The 24,225-nt window shown below is 41.9% G+C and overlaps 1 protein-coding gene across 1 annotated transcript in view; it reads right to left on the bottom strand.

The window, feature by feature from the left end:
* Nucleotides 1–5,529: 5,529 nt before the first annotated feature.
* The window catches only part of GRID2 (glutamate ionotropic receptor delta type subunit 2), a 673,693-nt gene continuing 654,997 nt past the window's right edge, over nucleotides 5,530–24,225 (bottom strand). The window contains exons 15-16 of the mRNA XM_005418132.2: nucleotides 12,362–12,602; nucleotides 5,530–8,258 (exon numbers count right to left, since the gene is read on the bottom strand). Of these exons, the coding sequence (XP_005418189.1) occupies nucleotides 7,836–8,258; nucleotides 12,362–12,602 (664 nt within the window). The 3' untranslated portion in view covers nucleotides 5,530–7,835. The remainder of the gene's footprint in view (nucleotides 8,259–12,361; nucleotides 12,603–24,225) is intronic.

Here is a 24,225-nt window from a genome sequence, read left to right as displayed (position 1 = left end):
AGGGCCGGGCCCGCCGCTACAGCCGCCCGGCACCGCGGCTCCTTCAGGCGGCTCCTGTGCTCTTCTCAACAGCAAAAACACTGTTTTACCCCCGTATTTCTCTTATTTTCTTTATTCTTTTCTTTTCTTTTTTCTTTTGTTTTTTTTGCAAGTGCCCACCGTTAACTCAGGAAAATGAAGTGCGTGGCAGTGGATGGAGATCTGCAAATGCACCACACCTGCCACTTCCTCACATGGCTTCACCTCGTGAAACAGAAATTCGTGTGACTGCTCCAGGTTAACTTCTATTTGTACACACCAGTGAATTACTGTGTGCCGTGGGTAATAAACCCTCTGTCTGTAATGCCATGAGTAATAATTCACTGGCTGTAAGTTTTGGAAGGAAAAGCTGCTTTTATGTGTCAATACTTATGGAATAAATGTTTAGGAATATGTATGGATATGTTTTTTCGAACAACTTATGTAAGACTAGACTATGTAGACTTATGCAGACTAAATATACATATGGATAGATCTACGTTTGTCAGATGATGTAGAAAGTCGTAAAAAGTGAAGACCGCAGTGATATTTATTGAAGACAATAAATGTGTCTTTCAAAAGCCAGATTTCCAGGTGTATCCCTTCTACTTCTACCTATCTTTTATCTTGATGTAAGAAAAACAAGGCTCCCTGTGTCCCATATCAGCTCTACTTTCTGTATGGTATAGATGGGCTGACACGATAATTTTTGAATCATATAAAGGGCTTTGTGGAATTCTGTCTTGTTGGCAGGGAGGAGGTAAGAAAACTTCATCTGCAGTCTCCTGAACCTGGGGAGACATAAAACCAATCCAAACAACAGCAGATATGATTCAGAAAGATCTGTAAGTTAGAGCAAGATAAACCATTCCAGCGTTGTCTGAGCACTATTTCATAAAGTAACTTGCTTTCCTGTTACACTGCATCAATTTCTTGCTGTGTTTGCTGTCACGCCACAGAGACCATTCCTTAAAAATGTGTCAGATAGAAGGAGTAGCAAGTAACCTCATTATTAGCTTTGTTCACAGTATTTGCTTTCTTTCTCCCGTTCCCCATGTGTAAGCAAAAGAATTAATTAGTAACAACATGGGTCAGCTGTGATTACTCTTACTGTGGTCCACGGTGAATATTCATATCCAGGGAATATTCAAAACCAAACAAGACCTCCCCACTGTGTGTGTGAAGAAGCATGTCCCTGGCCAGTGGGGGAGGAAGGCAAGCTTACCAGCGGTGGCAGGGCTACAATGCACTCACTGAGCTGCCTGCTCCTTTTTTTTTTTTTTTTTCCTGGCACTTGACAGGGACATGGGCAAGACTGGCAGAGTGCAAATGTAACACACAACCCACAAAAAAATTGGTGGCTTGTAGAAGGAGGGTATGATATTTCCAGTCCAGGAGTACCAGTGTGGTGGACTGGGACACTGCACCCTGTGTATCAAAGCTGCTGCTGCTGCTGCTGCTTCAGCCCCACAAGGAGGGAGAAGTCAGGCAAAGTTCAGCTGACCTATTGTGCAACCAGGTGTGAAACCTCAAATTAGGCATGTGTGTCTGGAGAGATTTTGTTTCCTTTCTCCTCCTGTTCTCCACAGCCCACCAGGGCTTTGGTGCTGGCTCCCAGTGGAGGCGGAGGGGGGTGCACACAAAGAGCTGAAGCAGAGAGAGCAGTGCCAGAGCCCAGCACTGGGTGCTCACCTGGGGCGCTGTAACACGGGGCACTTGTGGGGCTGTGAAAGCAAACCTGCCTGCTGCACCTCGCAGAGGCTGTACCTGCCTGGGTGCTGGGTGCCCACAAAAGCTGCTCCATCCCTCCCCTTCCTCAGCTGGACAGGGGAGAGAAAATAGAATGAAAGAGTCATGGGCTGGTATAAGGACAGGGAAAATCACTCACATGTTGTTTTTGGCAAAACAGACTTGACTCAGGGGAAAATAAATATAATTTATGTCCAATCAGATCAAAGTAGGGTAATGAGAAGTAAACCCAGGTCTTAAAATATCTTCTCTCCACTCCTCCTTTATTCCTGGGCTTAACTTTACTCCCGATTTTCCCTGTTTTCCTGCCCCTCAGTAGCCCAGAGGGATCAGGAATGGAGGCTGGGGTCAGTTCACGACACATTGTCTCTGCTGCTCCTTCCTCATCTGGGCAAGACACCTCACACTCTTCCTGTACTCCAGTGTAGGGTCCCTCCCATCTTCATGAACTCCTCCAGCATGTGTCCCTTCCATGGCATGCAGTCCCCCAGGAACAGACTGCTCCAGTGTGGCTCCCCCACAATGTCACAAGTCCTGCCAGCAAACCTGCTCCAGCGTGGGCTCCTCTCTCCATGGCTCCTTTCTTCTGACAGAACCTGGCAGGAGTCTGCTGCAGCCCGTGCTTCCCACAGCATTCCTTTGGGCATTCATCTGCTCTGCTCTGCTGTTCTCCATGGGCTGCAGGTGGATCTGTCTCCGCCTTGACCTCCATGAGCTGCAGGGACACAGCTGCCCCACCATGGGCATTACCACGGGCTGCAGCTGCAGGGGAATCTCTGCTCCAGCGGCTGGAGCACCTCCTCCCCCTTTTTCTGCCTGACTGGGGGTATCCAGGGCTGCTTCTCTCACCCATTCTCACCTTCTCTCCCAGTGGCAATTGCTCCTAGGCAGGAACATTTTTCCCTTATTAACTTTGTTATCCCTGAGGCACTAACACCATTAGTTGTCTTGTGCAGTGGCAGGTCCCTCTTGGAGCTGGCTGTCATGGGGTCTCTTGGACATGGAAGAAGCTTTGGGCAGCTTATCACAGAAGCCATCCTTGCAGCCCCCCACCCCGCCCCCACTGCCAAAATCTGGCCGCACAAACCCCAGACAGCTCTCATTTACTTTGCTGCCACATTAGGTGCTGCAGGGGCCAGAAGAGCAACCTAGGGAAGCGCCTGCAGCTGGGTCATTACTTCAGGAGCTTGAAGGCTCTCTCATGCACTTCCAAAACCTTTAATGAAATAATGGGCTTGCTTGATTTGGAGGCTCAGCCTTTTAATGGATGATAGCTGGATTTGCAAATAAAGCTGTTAACTTTTGGTTTGGCACTGTGCAGCATTCCCCTATCCTATCTTGTGTTGGTGCATCACCCCCTTAGAACAAAGAATGGGACACAAATATTTACTCTTTTCTCTTAAGAAAGGGAAAAATTATCATGCATGGAAAGAAATGTTTGTCTTACTAGTGCTGGTAGGAATAATTAGCTACAGAAGGACTGAACTGTGATGTCATGGTGGAGAATTGTCCTGTGCTTGCTGCAGGTAGCTGTCTTTTTCCACTGGTGTGGCAGTTATTGATCCCAGAAAGATTTGTTTTTCCCCTTACAGCAGTGAACTCGTGTGACCCAGTAGTTAATGACTCAACAGTTTAGTTTTCCAGCTGTGATTTTTTTTTCCTTTTGACAAATGTTGCAGAAATAGATTCTGTAGTATGCAGAGTATTACACCACTGTGATGAATGGGACTGGGTACCACAGATTTTCTAAGTCTTAACAGATAGTATATTTATTTTTATAACTACACTTCTTGAAAAGTATTTTCTTTCTAAATTAAGCTCCTGGTTCCTGAAATTTTGAGGCGTTGGTAAAATTTTTATGTTTAGGAATTTGTTAAGCTAAGAATCACTTCCCCTGCTCTGACCTTCTTTTGGAGGCTTCTATTTCTGACCTCATGAATGATGCCTTGGGTGAGATAGAACAAGCTGATAGATTGTGATGATGTCTTCACAGCAGCCCACTGCTGTTGATGTGACACGTGGATGCAAGTGTTCCTGTCCCAGTGTTTATCAAAAATTTTATTTGGGACTCAGATTAAGGGGGAGAGCCTTGGTTTTGACATTTATTTCAAAACAGCTCTGCAAAGAGAAGAGGAAACATTAATTAGTACTGAGAGAGAAATGGTTAAAGCAGGGGTGTGTTGGTGTGATGCCTTTGTTGTTTTGGAGACTATTTTTGTTTTGTTAGCTAACCCATGAGCATGCACAAAGGAAGCTGGTTTATTTTTCATGTAATCAGCTTTGAGCAGAGTTAAGAAATTAAACTTTTTGGGGGCATTAACGTCCAGTAAGCTGCAATGACCCTGTAAGTGTTCACAGAAAGGATGTTCTCATCAATTCATAGCATCCTATGTAAGTAGGAAAGAAAAAGGTAGTCTGAAAAATCGGATTTGTTCAGGGAAACAATCCTAGCACTTTTTTTGGTGAAGTCAAGAGAGAGACACAGGGGACTTTGGCACTGGTCGTGCTGCAGCTGTGTCCCTCAGGACTGCAATCATTCACTTGGTTGGCTCAGCAGAACTATTTATCTCCAGGTATTCACTGCTGGTCAATAGAAACATGTTTCTAGGTGATTCTTTGAAATCAGATAAAAGTGTTTTCTTCCACTACTTCACTTTTTGTTTGTATCTGGTATCTCAAAAAGGTCATATAACTGCAGATACCATGCAAACAACTCATCTTTATAAACAGCTGGCTTATATCTCCCGTGGAGCTACTGCAGCAGAAACCCTTGACAGTCCTTAACACTATCACTTCCCTGGAATTTGTTGCAAAGAAAGGGAAGTGTCATGTAGGGTTCACCATGATGTAGCCCATTATAGAGAGTACATCTGTCATATCTGTAAAACTACCTGGCTCTAGAGAGGTGCGTCTGTGAGTGTGACAGGGACACAGTCCCTGACTCATGGGAAGATAAATATAGTTTATGATGTCCAATCAGATCAAAGTAGGGTAATGAGAAGTAAACCCAGATCTTCAAATGTTTTCCCTATTTGGGAATATAATGTTGCCTCTATTTAGGTGAATGATCCCCTGAATGCCTGATAATCTTAATAGAAAATTGTAACAGGTCAGGAATATTATTTAAGTGAATAAAACACACTGAATGTAAAAAGGCAGGAGATAAACTTTGGATGCTGCAAGTTAAATTGTCATGGCTGATGTTGTTGCAGCACAGCTTGCTAATCACTAGGTCATTAGTTTAAAATGTTAATCAAACTTAGAGAGAGACTGAGAAAGCCATCATGATTGATATGTGGCCTACCTTCTCTCACCCTAAAACTTTTGTTTTAGGCAATATCTGCCCAGTACCACAGAAAATTAACCTCTGTGCAAATAAAGATGGCAAAAAGTGATTCTATAAAAGTAAAGGCCATGCTCCAAGAAAACTCCTACATTATACTAAAACAGATGAAGGTGGGATGCAGTATTTCTAAAAATGATGTCCCGTACATGTCAGTGCTAAGGAGCTCTAAACTTATTCTCCAAAATGCTGTTCATAAATGCTCTCTGAAATCTAAGCCTGACATTGATAAACATGGTAAACCTCGGTGTTTTCCATGGGTGCTCTTCACTGAGCTGACTCACAGCAGCCTGAGGAGCTCATCCCATCTCCATGGGCTAAAACCCTTCAGTAGCAGTGCAGCAAATCCATGAGTACATTGCCTTGCCACAGGCTGAAAATCCCACAGCACTCAGCAATTGCACAGGAGGAAACGCAAGTTTAGAAAACAATTTTATTAGACAAATTATTTAGACAAATTATACACAGAAAGCTCTGCCACTTGTAACTGAGGCCTCCAAAAAGTGTTTTGTGTATCTGTATAATAGGCAACACATCAAAATAGGCCTATTTTAAATATAGTACATGGTTAACAGGTTTTTAATAGCTAAAATCACTGCAACATCTGGTATGTCCCTATGTAGCTTGTTGGAAAGAAATTTTCTTTTTTTTTTTTCTTTTCTCTTTTTTCTTTTACTCAGAAGTGTGAATGAGTTCATGAATGTTACAAGGGGGAAGCAAGTTGTGCATGCTTTTAGACACTTGCTACCCTGGAAACAAAATGGCCTTTTGCACGATAAGAATTCGTTCTGCCTTACACAGTAGACAATATTTGAAGATTTAGTACAAAAAACAGTGACAGTACAAGATGCTCCCCCAGAACAGAATTAGCATCAAAATAGAATAGATCTGAAGAATATACCTTTTAATTTATCCTAAAGCAAATCACATAGGCTGATTCCTATTAATCTTAGCCAAAGAATGAGTTAGATTAAAATAAGTGTATGGTTGTATTAAAAAGAAAACCAAACCAAAAAACTCACAGGATAAACTGCTTGCTTTCTACTTAACCGCATTTTTAGTTTAAGGATTACAAATTGAAAGCTCTTCCTACATTTCTAACAGGTAACAGTGTTACTTGAAAAAGCTGGTGCCAAAGTGGGCGCCGGTTTTGCTCTCACTGCTGTTCTTTTTCTTGCTTTATACAGTTGGCACTAATGTAAAAAATACATAGCTCCTCTAAATCTAACTTAACATAGAAAGGGTTAAACTGGGTGCCTTTTCATATTTTTTCCCCTTAGAACAATACGTGATTATAATTAAGGCCACATCTGTGTATCTTGAGGGCTTTTTTTTTCCTCCACTCACGCCATTATTGTATTGATTAACTGTGCTGACTTGGAAAAGGATTTATTGACCTGTGATCCATGTTTAACTGCTCTAGAGCTATATCAGTTGTTCATGAACATGGTATACCTAAGAGAGAATTCCATTTGTTTAATTAATTAAAAGGAAAATTATCAAGATTAGCCTTATAGAATGCTCAAAAGCCAATGCAAAACCTAACCAAAGGAGTTACATCTAGGTACAAATGTTAAATTGCCCTGGATGCTCTAATAGAAAAGTATAAAATATGCTCTGTTGGCAAACGATGCAAGTCAGAATAATGTTAAAGCAACCTGTCTTTTCTAAATGAAAAGACACCCTGCACTGTACATCTCTCTTGTATACAACACATTTTTACTAAAGCTTTATTAAATGAATTGCAATAGCAACAGCTGTCATTTTATAGCTATATATACATGTGTGTGTATATATATATATACACACACATACATGGTGTGTATATATGTATATATATATGTGTATGAGATATTAATTTATTTAACACAACAGAGGCTTCTGCCATATGATACAGTTTACTGTACATAAGAAAAACTTTTAACACTGTACAATCACATAAAGGTCATATGCACTGTTGCAGTGCAAAAGTAGATTTAACTGTAGTCTTTACTGGCATAGTAATGGCTTTTTGTAATCCTACAAAATTGCATTCTTATATTATGGGGCCTGAATGAGCTTTAAACTTCATTTGTTTTCCTTTCTTTTTTTTTCCTGTTTTTTTTTGTCTTTTTGCCCTTTTTTTTTTATTTTCCATTTTTCAAACTGCAGGGTTTGCCTTTGGTCCACAGTTAAAAGGACGCACAGCAGTGGAGCGCTGACTGGATGCAGCAGAGTACATGAAAAATACTTCAGTTATTGCAATTATAGTAAAAAAAGGCGGTGGGGGAGGAGGAGTGAATGCCCTTCTGTAAAGTAATCCTCAGGGTTTTCCTATGCATGAATTGCTGCTTGCTTCCTATATTTAAAGTATATGAAAAGCCTGAAGTAACCAAAACCTAACATGGTGATAAACCGAAGAATAAGTGATTCAAGTAGTAAAGAGAATAAGGGGAGGCAGAAGAGACCAGACTGTGAAAGCAGAGAAGAGGAGGAGGAAGAGTTGCTACTAATAGTTCTGATTCTTAAATAAAATAAAGAAAAAAAAACCCAAAACAACTCCTGAAGAGAAAATAACCCTCAAACAAATTAAAAAAGAAAAAAAAACCAACCCAAACCACAACCCTCAAAACCAAAAAATAAGGAAAAGAAGAAAGGTTACATCCATGTTAGTCCCACAATATTACAGCTGCTCCTTGCAAAGGGAGTCCTAAATAAGAAACAGTGAAGAAACTCGTTCTGATGCTCAGATGGAGGTGCCTCGGTCTGGGTCGCTACCGATATTCAGGCCCAGGGTGGGAGTTGGTTGGTAAGGGATAGATGACATTGTTTTGATGGGGCTTCTGAAAAAGCCCCCGTTGGGTGCCCTGTGCCTGAAAGGGCCAGTTCGGTGCTCGGGCACGCTGCCGAAGGAGAATCCCGAGGCGGCTTTAGCAGACAGCGTGCGGCTCAGAGTCTGGATCTGCTCTGGTATGAAGGTGGTTGTGGTGATGTGAGTGTTCCTGAAGTCACTGATTTGCTCCAGTGCCTGACGTGTGGGTAAAGTGTCAATGTCCAGCGGGGTCAAGTCAATCGATGAGGTGGAGAACTGTTTATGGGGACTGTCGTCGTCTGTGCAGAGGCTGTTCACACGCCTGTGGAGGTGCTCCAGGTCGATCTCCTTGTCGTCCTGGGGAATGAGAAAAACAAGAGGCACCACTCACCATCGCCATTTGTGCTGGGCTGAAGTTTCACAGGGTGATCAGCACTGCTTGGGGAGTGCAAGGCACAACTGACTAGAGCTGGCTCTTGGCTGACGGTGTCCTGAGTGTCACCAGTGAGCTCCCCCACTGCCTGAAGCCAGGTGGGCAAAGCCAAACTGAGGCAGACCCTTACACCACAGCTACCTTCAAACCCTGGATCCAAACAACAAAACTCAAAGCACCACTGGTAGCTTTTCAGGAAAAGGCAAGCTCAGAGCTAGGTGGGTTAGACTAGCAACAGCTGAATAAAAGTAAACTGCATAATCTCAAACACCTGGAATGATGCCAGTTCTTCAACTCCGCAATGAGAACTAAATTTGGATGTCAACATGGGAGGCTCTGAGGGATCAGGTTGCCATCTTTGTCATCCTCTCAGGGTTTAAGGAAGGGCTAGAAACTTCTCAGGTTCCTTTTTGCCTTTATAATGTAAATTGTGGTATAGAAAAGCTGAACATACAGAGAAAAAACCCCAAGCACTGGTGACTCATTGACATCGAACAGAAAGGAGTACACCAGGCAATTTTAAATTACAATGCCAACAGAGGGATTAATTATCTCCTCACCTTCAAAGAAGAAATTCCATCTATTCTGATGGAATTATACTTTTGTGGGTGAGAAGAGAAGGCAGCCTGATGTATTTATTATAATATATCATTGCTTCTCTTACCTCTGTCCCTTTTCCTTCTTAAATCTCTCTTCCCAGAGAACTCATTTAAACAGGTTTGTTTGTTATAATTGAGAATTTAAATGCATAGAAGTTAAAAAAGAGGAGAAAGCCCTAGGTGACCCAATAAATCACCTGTGTTGTACATACATATTTCTGCTGAACTGCAAAGCCTAAGTCAAAGCAGCATTAAGTACACACGGACAGGGATATTCCCTCAGTCTAAGTAGTGCAGCTCATTCAGAACAAAAATCAATTTCAACTAACCTTAAAATTTACCTTAATCTCTGTGAAATTTACTGGCTCTTCCAGGCCACTAGAAATATCTCACACTCTAGGACCTCACAGAGGATAATTAGGCAGCCGATAGATGTGCACTGATGACTTCCAGCCTTGATTACTGAAATTCATTGACTGGCTTGATCCAGAGCTCCCTGAATCAATGGCAAGACTCCTAGTATACCGAATGGGCTTGAGATCCCTCCTTTCTCTAGGAATGAAGTCAAGCACTCAGTCCACACCTAGAACAAACTGCAGGAGTTCATCTACTTAGCAGAATGGATCACTGAACATTTGCGCTGGCACCACGCCGAACACAGAGCCCGACTGGAAGGAGACTGAGAGGCCAGCTCCCCTCCAGGACTGCACCCTCCGAGGGCAGGGACAGGGAGACAAACCAGGGAAAAAGGGGAAGGGAACAGGGCATCAGGGATCTCCCAGGGACTGGATGATCACTGACCACAAGGGCTTTGATTTGAGCTCATCACAGGAAGGAAAAAATGCAGTGCTCATTCCTCGGACGTAGCTTTCTGTCTATTATTTATTCACAGGTGGACATAGACATGGATGCACATAACAACCACACAGGTGACATCAAATCCAAACGCATTCACCAAACGCTATCTCCTCAAAAAATTTGGAGCTGCATATGGATGCAGGAGAACTGGGGCCACATCAGAAGCTAAAGAAATATACAGAGGCTCGATTAGCGTGTGCAAGTCATGACTATGTCTCTGAGGGACAGTCCTAAATATTTTCCTTTTTTTTTTTTTCTGGTTTGTTTTTTGTTTGTTTGTTTTTAATTTTGAAAAAAGAAACATACAAACACTTTGTAATTTAAAGTGCCAATTGGGAAAATATTGGAATTTCATAGTTTCTGAGCCTCTAAGAGTAACTCAAAGTAGTCCTCTTTCTTTTACAGAGATGCATTTGGGGCTAGGGTCAGACCAGTGAAAAGATATAAGCGGTGATAATCTCCCATGCTTAGCCCACAACCCAATCTCCACCCAATCGATACACCAAAATGAGACCCACTCACAGTAAGATTGTGCATATCTCCATAATATGATCTTTCCTCTTCTCTCTTGTGTGATCAGTAGTGAAATATTCAGCAGTTTTCACATTTAAATTATCATCAGGCTTCAGAGTCAACATCCCATTGAGATTACTGGGGCGGTTCATACTTCTCTCAGAGCTACTGTTTAAGGCTGTCTGCAGACTCAGGCAGACATCAGTGAATGGGTTACTTCTGGCACGCGACCGAAATGTTATCTTCGCAACCATTAGACAATTTTTTTTCAGTATAAATGCTTGCATTCTGGAGCACAAGATGGCAGCCACCAGGAAAAAGGGTTGGCTTGCTGACCACAAACTGGCCCAATCTGACCCCCGATTCTGGACTAGTGGCCTGGAAGAGCCAATGGATTTCATGGAAGCTAAAATGAATTTTAAGAAAGTTAGTTAAGATGTATTTCTTTGCTGAATGACCCCCACATCCAGGATAATGGGGACATTCAGCACGTACGTCCACGTTAAACTCAGTTTTGAGCCAAGCTTTTCAATTTAACGTTGAGATGAGTGTTTAAATGCTAAGCTAATGACCATATAATAAAGATCAAGGAGGCCAAATTATACCATTTGTGGAAAGTACACACTTGAATTTCTCAGCATTTGAAAATTGAAATAGGAAATTTTATACTTGAGTAAAATATCTGTGTTGGCATGTTTTTCTTTTCCTTTGTTATTGATTTTCATGTTTTGCACCAGATAAATATCAAGTGTCAAGTTCTAAATATTTGGGTAAACAACAATCAAGTAAATTTTAGTGTTTTAAAATAATTTACCAGGTGAAACTACATGGTTTCCATTCCTGAGAAACCCAATTTAAATTCTAGAGATTCCTTTTTTTTTTTCCTTTTAATAATGGTCCGGTCCAGATCTTGAACAAAAAAGAAAAGAAAAAGAAACAAAGAAAAAAGAAAAAAAAAAGCTTGGGAATTAAAACAGGCAAGAAAAGATTAAATGTATTTTAACATCAGTGCCAATGTTGTCTAATTAGGCGGTGTAATTAATCCTGCCTGATTAGACAGCATTAGATTAGCAGGAATAAACACAATGGAGAAACTGCAGAGAAGGCAAGACCACTGCACACAAATTAACATCAATACCCCACAAGCTACACAGATGTGCCTAAGCTACAGAGACAAAAAAGCTGTTTTTAATAGTGCTACATGTATGCTCTCATTTTGGTTTAGGTTTGGATGTTGCTTCCAAGGATATTTTAATAAATCATTTTGGCCCTAATTTTCTTTTTAGCATTTTGTAGAGGTAAGAAGTTAATTATGAATAAAAGTAATTTGGTGCAAAGTTGCACAAGGCTCAGATGGCTGGTAGAGGGACTGGTAGATTACCACAGGAAGGAAAGCATTACACATGCAGGTGTAGAAGCAAACTCATCTCAGGTGTAAAATAACATATTTCTCTGTGGCATCTGTACAAGATTTTCTGAAGCAAGCCTGTACCAGGTTTCAAAAATATGTCTGGCTTGAACCTGAAAAATCTAATGTAGTCTTGCTTCCCTGGACTTCAGATGAAATCAAAAGATCTGAAGTTCATGGAACTCTCAAGAGCTTAATGTTTCTGAAAATGGACACAAGCTTATTCAAGAAGCTAACAGCTGATGTAAGGGGCAAATTTTGCAAATGTATTTTAAATGACTCTGCCACTGAGCTTAGGAGACGTATTTTTCAAGAAGAAGCCAAGATACCTAGTGAGAATTAGCTGTCACCAATGGGAACAATGAACTGAATATTGATGTATTAATAATGTACTATTCCACAAGTAACAATTGTGTTTTACTCAGAATAGTTGCATATTTATACATCATCAATATACATTTATTTTTATTCAAGCTTTTCTAGAAAGAATAGCTGGAAAGATTTTGAGGAACATCAATTACGTTAAAAAATCAGGAAGCTAATGAAGTATCTCTGAATTTGATTCCCCACCCTCTCTAGTGCTATAAAGTCAAGGCAACAATCTTTAGGGTGCATGAAAATTCCCCAGGAGAAATGGAGGGTCTAATACCTCTTTTGATGGAACCCGGGAGCCTTTCCTTTTATTCCACCACGTTTCCAACATTGCAATGAAACAGGATAGGACAATCCCTGCAGCGAGGATGCAGAAAACACCTGCAAAACTTTTTATGTCCAGGGCACCTCCTTTCTGTTTGGTATCCACAGATGAGTAAAGATCACACTGACCGTTCTTCGGCCACCACTTATGCTTCAGTACGTCCATGTCGCCATTCTGCTGCAGCTCCAAAATCCTTGGGGAGAAAGCACAGAGGCAGGGGTTAAAGTGGGGCAGCAGGGTGTAAATCTGACTGCCTGCAACCTCCCCATGTGTCTTGGAAAGCCAAGCAGCAGATGAACCTGCACAGACTGATTTAGCCAGAAAGGAAAGCTTGGGTTTGGGCTTGCCTGTCAGGCTGAGCATATGGATATCTATGTGCCACTCCAGATACGGCAAAGCACACTCAAATCTTTCTTTCCTTCTTTTAACAAACTCAATGAAAATGCTTTACTCAATATATTATATTTTCTCAATTGGCTTTTACTAGTCTAGGACAACTGACTTTCACAGTCCATTAGATATCTGACAATATTTTGCATCCTAATCATTGGAGGAGAGACATTTCAATTAAAAAAATCAGAAGGCATATGCATTTCAGAGTTACCCCGTTACACACAACATTGTTGCAAACGGATCTTTATCAGGTTGCCTACGTTTGCTGCTTTGGAGAGAGAGCAAAGCCATTTTATTGCAGCCAGTGATGACCTAAAGCAGTCTTGCTTAATGTCAGAATGCAACCTGATGATAAGTGGTTCCACAGGAAGGTTCCTTGCTATGGAATTCACTTGTCCTTGGACCTACACACCCAGCCTCTCGCCAAATATTTCCTGGGCAGCTTAAAAGGACAACATATTTAACTAGACTTCCTGTGGGATGAAATGTTTGAGAAATGAGAATTTTGTTTGGAAGAATATTTTCATATTTACTCCATTTATTTCTGAGGAGATAGTTTTTTTTTTTAAGCATCCAGAAGTGACTAGAGTAACAGCTGGTTGCCCCTGGTTATCCAAGATAAAAAATTCAATGATTACACCTAAAAAGAATAAAACAATGGAAAATTTTTCCTTCATGTAATGAATTTGTTTTTCATTTCAGTGTTGGAAGGCAAACAATTACTACTGCAATCATTTGACACAGCATGCAAAAAAGTCCATGTGCACACAAACCAGCAGAGGTCTGGGATGCTGCTACCAGAGAGACTGTAGTGCGCTGCAGGAGGAAGGAAAGCTGTCCCACTGTCTCAGGGCTACCACAACAGCTCAGTGCAGTGATCTACATCAGCCTCAAAAGGGAGCTTGAAAGTACCTAGGGCCCACAGGGCAGCTGCTCTGTGCACAGGTGACTCAGTCTCTGATGATGCTTCAGCTGGTATTTGTGTCCACAAGGCCACTTAATTTGCACATCCAAATGGCCACCTACTTGTGCTGTGGTCTTGCCAGGAATGGGAGGCTTGACACAGCCAGCAGTCGCTGAAAACCCAGCACAGGTCTGGAGGAAGCTCCCACTTCCCACCTAGTACTATGCCTGGTGGCTGGGATCATGACCTGTTCAGAGGGGAACAGCTTGTACACCTCTGTGCTGTCTCAGAGGGAAGAGTGTCCTAAAAGGACAGATCACAGGTGACACACAAGTCCTTAGGGATGCCAGAACCACCTTGTTCATGTAGCTTTGAGTTTGTAAGAAATTCTGTGCAGTGCCTGCTGACAGTACATTGCTCAAGGTCCCACTCTGGAGAAAGGTATCCAAGGTCAGAGTTGCCTGGATTACATTTTGACTTCTCCCAAACCCAGAGACACCTTAGGAAAGCCTCATCCTGAAGCTTTCTGGTGGAGCAGGGCTATCTCAAGGATGGGAGGATAATCTGGTTTGTTGTAAGAGACTGAATAGCTGTTATGAGCCACTCATGTTCAGATGAGCTCTGGAGGGATGGCACTGCAGGCAGGACTGCTGCCATTGCTGCCTGCAGCTGCCTCTTGGGAGTGTGTAGAGAAGCTCAGGTTAGACCCAGTGACAGGATGAGATGCAACTGGGGTAAACTGGAAGACAAGAAATTCCAACCAGGTAAGAGGAGAATCGGAGAGGTCAAACAATGGAACAGAGAATTTATGGCATCACCACCCCGGTGAAATTCAAAGACCCAGAGGGAAAGACCCAGGGCAAATTGACCTGCTCTAACAAAGGGCTGAACTGGAGACCAGATTAGTGCTCTGCAACTGCAAACAGGGTCCATACCCTACCCTGGATCATGGCATACAGTCCTTATGGAAAGAACTCACCATAATTCTGGATCTCACTACCCTGGAATCCTGTACTAGGATTTAGGTGAGTATTTTGGCCCAAATATTCCATTCTGGGAGGTCAGCAGGAGCAGACAGCCAGCATAAACAGAACCCTTTTGTATAAGTTCAGGAAATTAATTTTCAATGCCTAATCCAAACATATGTAGTTTATATTTAGGAATTACTGTACTATCTTCCCAAGGCAGTAACAGAACAACATCCATGGGGTTTATTTCTTCCAGCAGTGGCTCTAATCCCTGAGCAGGGTGATTTTGTCTCTTTTGTTCAGTCAGGAATAGAATGAACCATCCAAATGATTGCTCTATTCTCATTAATTAAATGATTCTTAATTTGTCAGTATAATTCCTGATTACACAAGGCATCTTTTTAACAAAAGGCATTTGCATAAAGACACTGAGCTTTGGCTTGTTCCTTAATGGAGATTTATCCCTAATTGTACCCCTGGTAATTATTGGCAATTTTCTTTATGGATGTAACATATAAGTTCAATTCTTTAAAGGAAAACATAAAACATGGAAGTAGAAATTGGGGATAGTATTGGTATTATTACATGGGAGAGCTCAAGAAGTGGAAAGCTTATAAAGAAGCCATGTAAAACTGCAGCTGCAAACAGATGTTGAGGGATACAATATATATTGAGAGAAATGAAAAGAGCAGCAATATCTATGTTAATGGCATGCAGAGAAAGAGGGAGATCCTGCTTCTGTTAGGCTTCAGAAACACTCCATTTCAGAATTCACCTGTTTATCAAATCAGAATCAAAAGAATAGTTAACATATTAAGGAGATTTAACGCTTATAACATGTTCCTAGTTATGAAAGTTCCTATCTTTGTAGCTCATTTTCAGAAACGAAAATTGCGCTTTTATGGGAATTCCAGGGGAAACAAAGGAGGAAGGGAGGTTCCTTGCAAGCAGGCACGCCGGCACACGGGCGCTGCTCTCCCTGCGTGCTGCAAGGAGGCTCCCACACGATGGGACTCTTTCCATAAAAATACGTGGATTTGCCGCAGCTCCTGGTGGCTTCCCCGATACGCTAATCAGACGTACCTGTTGGGTGGCAGACACTACAATCACTTTGTTATTTGATTTTCAAATTTAATAAATGACTAAAGTAATAAGGCATTAACTAAATGCTCTGAATGATAATGATCTTCCAATGCTATAATTCCAGCAAGTGCCTCTCCTTCCTAGTCCCAGATTTTTACAGCTGAACTTTTTCCTCAATGGCTCTTTTGAACCTGCTTATTAGTACAGAGTAATACTGTGAGACATAAGCCAGTGGAAATTAATAAGCAGGGTGCACGAGTTCCTGATGTTTTGAAATACCATAGTCTTAAAAACTTACAAAAGAAGCCTATATATTGAAATAATCCGATTTGTCCAAAAAACATGATCTTTAAAACTTGCTTATGGACAGAGTACAGGTCTTAAATATATTTTTCTTTAGCAAGTAAAGTGTTAGAGTTACATTTTTCAGGGCAATGACGTAAATTTATTGAGGTGCACTTTAACTGATTTGGCTCTGAATTCACAGTGCCCAGTGATGTCTCGTGGATATAAACACAGAAAACTAAGCTGCCTGTGCTTTCCAAATCTAACAGGGATGTGAACAAATCCTAATGAATCAATGGGAATAGGAGCGGATTCCACTTGGTAACGACATTGCTGCTGGCAGTAAAATAGAATTACTCCTCCAAAATACCCACAGATAAAAAACCCCAACTTAATGTGATAGCAAGGTGTCACAAATGCTCTGAAACTGAGACCTCTGTGACAACACCTTTTTTGATCTAATTTCATTCTCAGCTATCAGTAGTGAGCATGAGATATGAGAGGCCATTTACAGTGATATTGGAAATGCCAACGCATGTTCTGGGATGTCAAAGGTGACTGAGTATCAGCTTCCTGCACCAGGAACATGCTGTCCACAGGGATAACTTCCCCACAGGCACTGATAAGGAAGAGGATGTGCTAAGGATGAGGTGCTTGGCTCTAGTCAGCAGATCAGACTGCTACAGAGAGCAGATTTGCAGAGCCAAGGTAATGAATGCCCACTGTTGAAGGGGCAGGGACACCGTAAATAATAAAAATAAAAATGCTTTAGTTGAGTACCTTGGTGGGCTCTGCCTCAGGAGCCTGAGCCAAGGTCCCAGCCCTTGTGCTGGCTCCCAGGGGGCTCTCATGGGTCACCTTTGGGAGCACTCGGTGCTTGCAGATGGGATCAGGCAGTGACAAGACCTCTGGTGACTTCTGCAGTGGCTAGGCAAAAATCATTCCTCTGGCAAAACCTTCTCACTGGAGCTTTTCTATCAGAAATCTGATATAAAGTCTGCAGAATTTGGTTCTCCTCTTTAAGCAAGATATAAAAGCTGGTTTGTAAGCATCCTCAATTATCAAATTGAACAGGTAGGGACCCACAAGGAGTGTCTGTGGGTTTTTTACTTCAGTGAAGCAACTGCCTAAATCTTTCACTGCAATAACTGGAGTGATGCCAGCTCCTGTTGCATCTCCCTGAGCAAGCTTTAGGTTTTGGCAAAGCAGGTTCCTCTCTTGGCAGCAGGGCAGCTCTCACTGGTGCCACCTGGAAGGCTGGCTCGGGGCTGTAGTGCCAGAGAGGGATGGCTGCTGCCTGGCGTGGCTGGCTTCCTCATGGGGAAGGAAATGGGAAATAGGAATGGAGAGGGGCAAGTAGGAGACTCTTGGAGTCCTTTTCATCTCCTCTCCCCTCTCAGTGGTACCTCACTGTCTCACTGAGACCTGGTGAGTTTTCATATTTTGCCCTCATCCTTGAGGCCTGGTGGGAGACACACAGTGATGCTCAAAGCCTTGACTTAATGCCATAAATCATATTTATAAGATTTATAGCATCATATTTCAGCCATAAAAAGGATGGTGGGAAGGTGTAGGGCAAAAGTCATTGCCCTGAGGTGAAAGTAAGAGGGCAGCACTGCCAGTGCCTGCTCCTGAGTGGATGAAGCGATGTTGGGAGAACTTGCAAAATGAGCAAAACACGTGGAAGAAGAGATCATTATATCTACATATACAGATAAACCAGTCCTTCCTTTGACTAGAGATCTCGATATCTGTGAGAATTTTTGGTTCTGAAGAGACCATTTTCTGTTTTTCTCTGTGGATATTTTTTTTAAGCCAGCTTTTTAATGAGCTGCCAGTCATGGGCTCCATGAGAGGAAATGTTGTGTGCCAGCCAAATGCTGCCAGATTAGACGAAGCAGCGCTCCCTTTGCACCCATTCCCACCACTTAACCCAGCAAAAGAGTGCCCGTGGGTCCAGCTGCAAAGCCTGCTTTGTGGCAGGGACTCTGAGCAGATTTCAGCCCAGATTTCAGCCAGGGAGGCCCAGGAGGGCAGGCAGGTGGCCGCCTTCTGATGTGCCCTTCAGCAGGGCGGATAAGCATCTTGCCTTCCAGAGATGACAGAAGAAGCAGTAGTAAACCAGAGCTGCTGTTCAGCATTAAGGATTTGCATTTCAAACAATATTAAAAGAGAGAAAGCAGCTGACCTTTTGTTTTGTTCAGCAACAAACAATTACCCTCCAAAGATGTAGCAATCATCACTTGGATGCCACAAATTAGTATCACTTCGTTCAATTTAGAGAACTCCTTTTTACTTAAATCTGTTGAACTTAGATGGATACTCTCTTTCAAATGCAGAAGGGTAACCTTGAATGAAATGGCATCTGCAGTAAAATGAGATATTACTCTATTTATTATATGACTGTTGGAATTTGATAAGGATGGCTCTACAATAGTTTTGTTCAAGCTGAACAGCTTTGCGGAGTACATACTAACAATTCAGAAACCTACATAAAGATAAAAATCAAGTTATTAAAGATCTTCTGCTTACTTTTTATACAGAAAAATAGAAGTGAGCTTTAATGGCCTTTCACTGTGAAGAACTTTTCTGCTCAGGAGAAAGAGGCGATAAAAGTATTAGTACTTATTTATGAATCCCAAATGACAAGAGAACATCTACAGACAGTTGCATAAATATGATGAGTTCATTAAGCTCAGTGCTGTTATGGTAAACACCAAATTAATTCGTTATGGCGAGTCACGGTACACCGCCAGCCTTATTAAAACAAAGAAATGTACTTTCAAGGTACATTGGTTCCTGTGCACTACCCACATTCCAGCCCTCTTTTAGAAAATTACTTGAAAAATGATAGTTACTAAGCTTTATAAAAAATTCAGTACTTCATGGCCCCATGAACACCCTGGACTTAATTTTTGTCTTGCTTTCATTGCCACAAGCCAAAAGCAAGAGCAGGGACAGCCTGTGGAGTCTGCAGAAGAAGTGAACAGGCTTTGGTGTGCTCCCCTCCACTGGGACAGCTCTGCCCTGCCCATCCTGGGAAATGTGTCTTTCTAACTGCCCGTGCTTCCAAAGCTGCCTCCCAGATCCACAGATCAGCTGTGATGCATGGTACTGCCATAGGACAGAGAGACAGTGCTCCTTCCTAAATTTACACTTTTTCACACTGTTCCCTACAACACTAGAGGTGATATTGTGGCTTTATGAGCAGAATTTACGATTACATGCATACCACTTGAGGACTTGAGTTGCAGGTCCCAAGCAGTATGTAGGTAAATCAGGAGCACCTCTTGTATCTGAAATTAACCAATAATTTCACACAAATTCAGGAAACCCCAATGTCCAAAGTCAGCAGAGTTTCATCATTAACTTTCAGACAGCAGAGCCCAACATAGAGCACACCTGGGAGCCCCAACCCTTCTGGACAGGCTGGGACAAAAGTGGCATTTTTCTGAATCAAATCTCAATTAACCAAAAACGGAAAGCTTGGAACGTGCCCATTCAGCCACTGCATACTTCTTAGATGTCTTCTCCCTCAGCTCTCACCTCACTGAACATTTCTTCCAGTGTCACTTGTCAGCTGACCCCTGCCTAAAAAGCCCTGTGGATAACAAGCCATGTGAATAACTGTTCTCCTGCTTAGCAGGAGAAAGAAAAAAATTGAAACAAACACTTTAGTTTGACTTTGTTATTGGTTTTTTTTCCAAGACTGAGATGACAACAGTTATTAGGCTTAATTACTATTTCCAAGTGCATTCTCAGACTTTTTGGACACAAAGCAATAAGACAAACACCAAAAGTTTGCATTAAGAAAACATCAACATGAAATACTAAAATATTTGCCTTTTCTTTTAAGGAATTATTTTTTCTTAATTAGATAATAAGGAATAGCTTTAACTAATCTGTTTAGACCCTCTGCTGATGTGTTGTGAGAAGGATAAATAAACTAGTTCACTGAACCTGACCTAGCACTGGATGAACACACAAGCCTTGTCTTCAGCTAAGAGGCAATCACATTAAAAATAAAATTAATAACATCTTAAGATCTTAAGAATTGTGGTGACTAGTGAACTTCATTTTTTAGATAGTATGTTTAGGCTACCTTTAGAAGTCAAGCACTTATTCCAGCTATGACAATATGGTATTTGCTAGTATCAAAACTGGACTCCAATGACTTGACAAGAGGCAGAAGACAGAGCAAGAGGAAGAGACTCAAGAGAACTAGAAAGGAAAAGAGAGGGAGTCCCATGAAGACCCAGAGCATCTCTGCAGTCAGAAAGGCAACACCTTGGGTGGTCTTTGAAAATGTCAGCAGCGTCCTTGAGCGCACTGTGATATTTGGGTTATTGGGTGCAGGAAAAAGATCTTTAATTTCACTGTAAGAACCTGGACATGATCATGTTTGCTTGGGGTCATGTTCGGGTAGTGCAAAGCCTCATTCTTATCCAAACTACCTGCATCTATATTTTGAGAAACACAAGACACATCAGCTACACTAAGTCCCTTGAAGTGACAGTCTAGAACAGCTCTTTTTAAAAGTAAGAGATCTAGGTGGCCCTTGCATATTTGACATTTATCTGCTATTTACCTAAGCAAATATGACAAAAATATTTGGCTGATGATTCTGTCATATTTTAAACTGCTTGTACAGTGCTTTTTTAAAGCCCTTAAAAATTAAAAACAAAATCATCAAAATTTCCTTTTTGATAGTGTTTAGATGAATGATTTATGTATCTTGACTTAAATATCATAATTTGGATTTTAGAGACCCTGAATCAATAGCTTATAGCTATCTCCAAGGTGAACAGAGCTGTTGATAAAATAGGAGAAGCTAGACAGATAAATACAGAGTCTGAAGATCAAATCACAGTAATACTTTTTGTGTCTGAAATCTGACATTTAAAAATACCTCAAATGCTTTTATCTTCTTAGTACTTGGTTACAGCAGTGAAAGCTTCCCAGATTCATTCCCATACAGGGTTTAAAAAACACTGAGGTCTGAAACCACTATTTGTGTACATGAACATGCAATAACCAACCTTATACATTTAGAGATATACTGAGGGGCCTTTCCAGACAATCCTTTGAACAACGAAAGTAAAAATGTTTAAGATTATTGTATAGGATATATTATTACTCCAAAACTTAATTCATTACTTTGATTTGTTCTCCCAAGCAAAAGCATTACATAGAGGAACCATTTCTAGAGATAGCCCAAAATACACTCCCTCTTTAAAGCCTTTCCTCAGATCATACCAATGAACACTCTTCAAATACACACAGCAGTATAGAGGCTACCCAGGGAAGCCTAAGGAAAAGCCACAATTCTGCCTAGAAATTTTAAGAGTCCCTGCTGAATTTACCAGAGGCACTGAAGAGTGGATTGGACTATACTTTAAAAAAAATGGTATTTCTTATTCTAATATTATTATTATATTCTAAACCACCTTGAGGTTTGAGGGATTCTACTTGTGCTGTTAAAGCTGAGCATGTATCAAACCACATTTTTGATACAAGCCTGGCCCAGGTTACAAACAGATCTGCCTGAGATGGACACCCTGGAAATATTGCTTAGGGCACCTTGGCTGGCTTGGGGCTTGCTCTGCCTACTCTCCCTTCCAACCTGCATTAGGTAAGACTTCCTCAAAGACATGAGATCATAAATGTCTCTACCTCCATGAGCATTCAGATCTTTTTCAGATCTCCCAAAGGAGGGTTTTAACCTCTCCTAAAATAAGATTATGAAAGATAAAGCAGTACAACTTTGCAAGCAAGAAGCTGCCTGAGCACAGTGCTCTGCTTCATTTGTGTGCAGCACAAACCCATGGGCTGTGCTGCTGCTGCTGCCTTCTGCAACCCTGCTGCTCTTATAGATAGGGAGATAAGGTAAGAAGTTGCTCTTCTCCACCAGACTGAGTGATTACTTTCAGGAAGGCATCAGCATGCCAGGCTGCCACCTCTGTGTCCGCAAGGTTTTCTGCCAACAGGAGAACTGCCTAGTGATTGAAATCCTTTCCTGTGCTCTCCCAGGGCTACCAGCAATGTGGAGAGGTGAAAAAGCCTGGCACAGAAACCCTGCTAGCTGCTGGTGTTTGGGAAAGTTAAGAACTCATGGTTTATTGCTCACCTTCCACTGTTGTGTGTGTCCAGAGGGGCTGCAGGCTACTTTGCATGATCACAATCAGGCTTTAAGCAGCACGGTGTTTGCTTGAAGGATCACACTGCCTGAGATTTCCATGTTTTGCAGAAGTGTCTTGATAAGAACCAAGAGCCATTCAATCTGGATAACAATCTGCAGGAGGACTGAGTGTTTATTCTGTTAATAAAGGCATCTCCCTGGTAATGTTGCTGTTTTTCAGGAGCTTGGCTGTACTCCTCTCTCACAAAATTTGCCTAATCAGGTTCCCTGGTCCCCTCTGCATTTCAATAAGCAAGGGCTGTAGCTGTTCATGTATGTAATGAACAATTTTTTTTTTTTTTTTTTTTTTTTTGCCTCTGGATTTTAGTGCTTTGGAACAATGCAGAACAATCAAGACCTACCATTACTTTTGCTGCTGGAGGAAGCAGAGCAGAAAGGAACTAACTAGCAGGAAGATCTGAAGTTTTGCATTTCACCTCATACCTTTTTTGCCCTGAAATGTAGGACCATATCATTCAAACACTGATTACTGACTTGGAGGTTATATTCTATTCAGCTCAGAATAGGAGAAAGGAAACATAAGCTTGCATAGCAATGACAGCACACATCACTTGTATCCTAAAAGTATTCTACAGCTTGACCAACCAAATCTTCAATTACAGCAATGCCTTGGAGCAAAAATCTTTCATAGCCAGCCAGACCAGATAATGGGCTCGCTTGCCCTCCATTATTGTACCTACAGCCATGTCTTTTATGGAATTATTAATCCCACTTGCAGTTTTGCAATTTCCACCATGCCAGCCTCAGAGGAGGAATCTTGGGAGCAAATAAATGAACCTTTCCCTCCTTCTCCCTTTACTCCCTCTCCAGTAGACACAGCTCATGAAGCAGCTTCCCATGCAGCTTCCCACAGGGGCCACTAAGCTGGGCTTGCTCATTGTCCCGTGCCACAGCTGACTGGCATGGCTCACTGCTACTGAGAGAAGGCAATGCCAGGATTTCCTGTGTAATGTTACAAAACACATCCCATCATTTTCCTGTGCATTGTGCCAGATAAACTGTGGTCGAAAGAAATAACCCCAGAAATAAAATGCAAGGCATTCCCTGGTGTTATTCTATCATTTTCCCTGTGCAGAATGCCAATGGCTTTGCAGGAAATTTAACACTTTTATAGCATAGGTCAAAACCAAGAGACTTGGCACTGAGATTCAATTTGGATAAGCCCATGAGCCTGCTCAGTTGATCCGTGCATCTTTTTTTCAAGATCAAGGGCATGAAGTCAAATTCTACAGCTCTTTTTTGGTAGCACAGAGAAGTGAGCTCCTTTCTGCAGGCAGAGGCAGACCTGAGAGCTCCTGGGTGGGGGCTCCTTTTGCTGCCACCCTGCATGTTGTGCAGCTCAGAGCACGGGGCAAGTTTGGTGACAAATTCATCAGAGAGTTTCCATAGTAAGGGCAGTCAGACATAGAGCAGATGCAGTCAGATGTGGGGTTTGGAGGAGAAGCAAAAGAGGAGGACCTATATAAAAAAAGTACACCAAAGTTTAGAGGAAGAATCAAGACTATCCTGACTTGTCTTGAAAAAGTTGCCTGGCAGGAGAGATGGAAGCATGAATGTCAGGCTATTTGAAACCCTAATTTCCAATTTCCAGAAAGTAAATGTTTATTTGTGGGAGGGCAAAGGAGGATACTAACAGGCTTTCATTTTTTACCCAGCCAGTTCACCTCTCTCTACCTCTGTGTCAGACTGAAAATCAGGATTCCACTGGATGTCCCTGTCGCCGTGGTGCAAATTCACAGCTGCAGAAGATGGCACACAGTAAATCACTGTCCTCTCACTGAGAGCTGCCATAAATAATGCCACAGGAGCTCCCTCCCTGCAAACAGCAGCTGCCTGCAACTGCTGGGAGCAAAGCTGTAACGCAGCCCCCAGGTAGGGAAAAGAGAGAAGGTAAAACAGAGCAGTCTGGAAAATAAGATCCTGTGATTTATCATCACATTGACTTGTAAGCCTCTCAAAATATTTGTCTCTTTTCTTCCACAGG

The sequence above is a fragment of the Geospiza fortis genome, unplaced genomic scaffold (assembly GCF_000277835.1).
Source record: "Geospiza fortis unplaced genomic scaffold, GeoFor_1.0 scaffold11, whole genome shotgun sequence".
Classification (NCBI taxonomy): domain Eukaryota; kingdom Metazoa; phylum Chordata; class Aves; order Passeriformes; family Thraupidae; genus Geospiza; species Geospiza fortis.
This window is presented reverse-complemented; position numbering and strand designations above follow the sequence as displayed.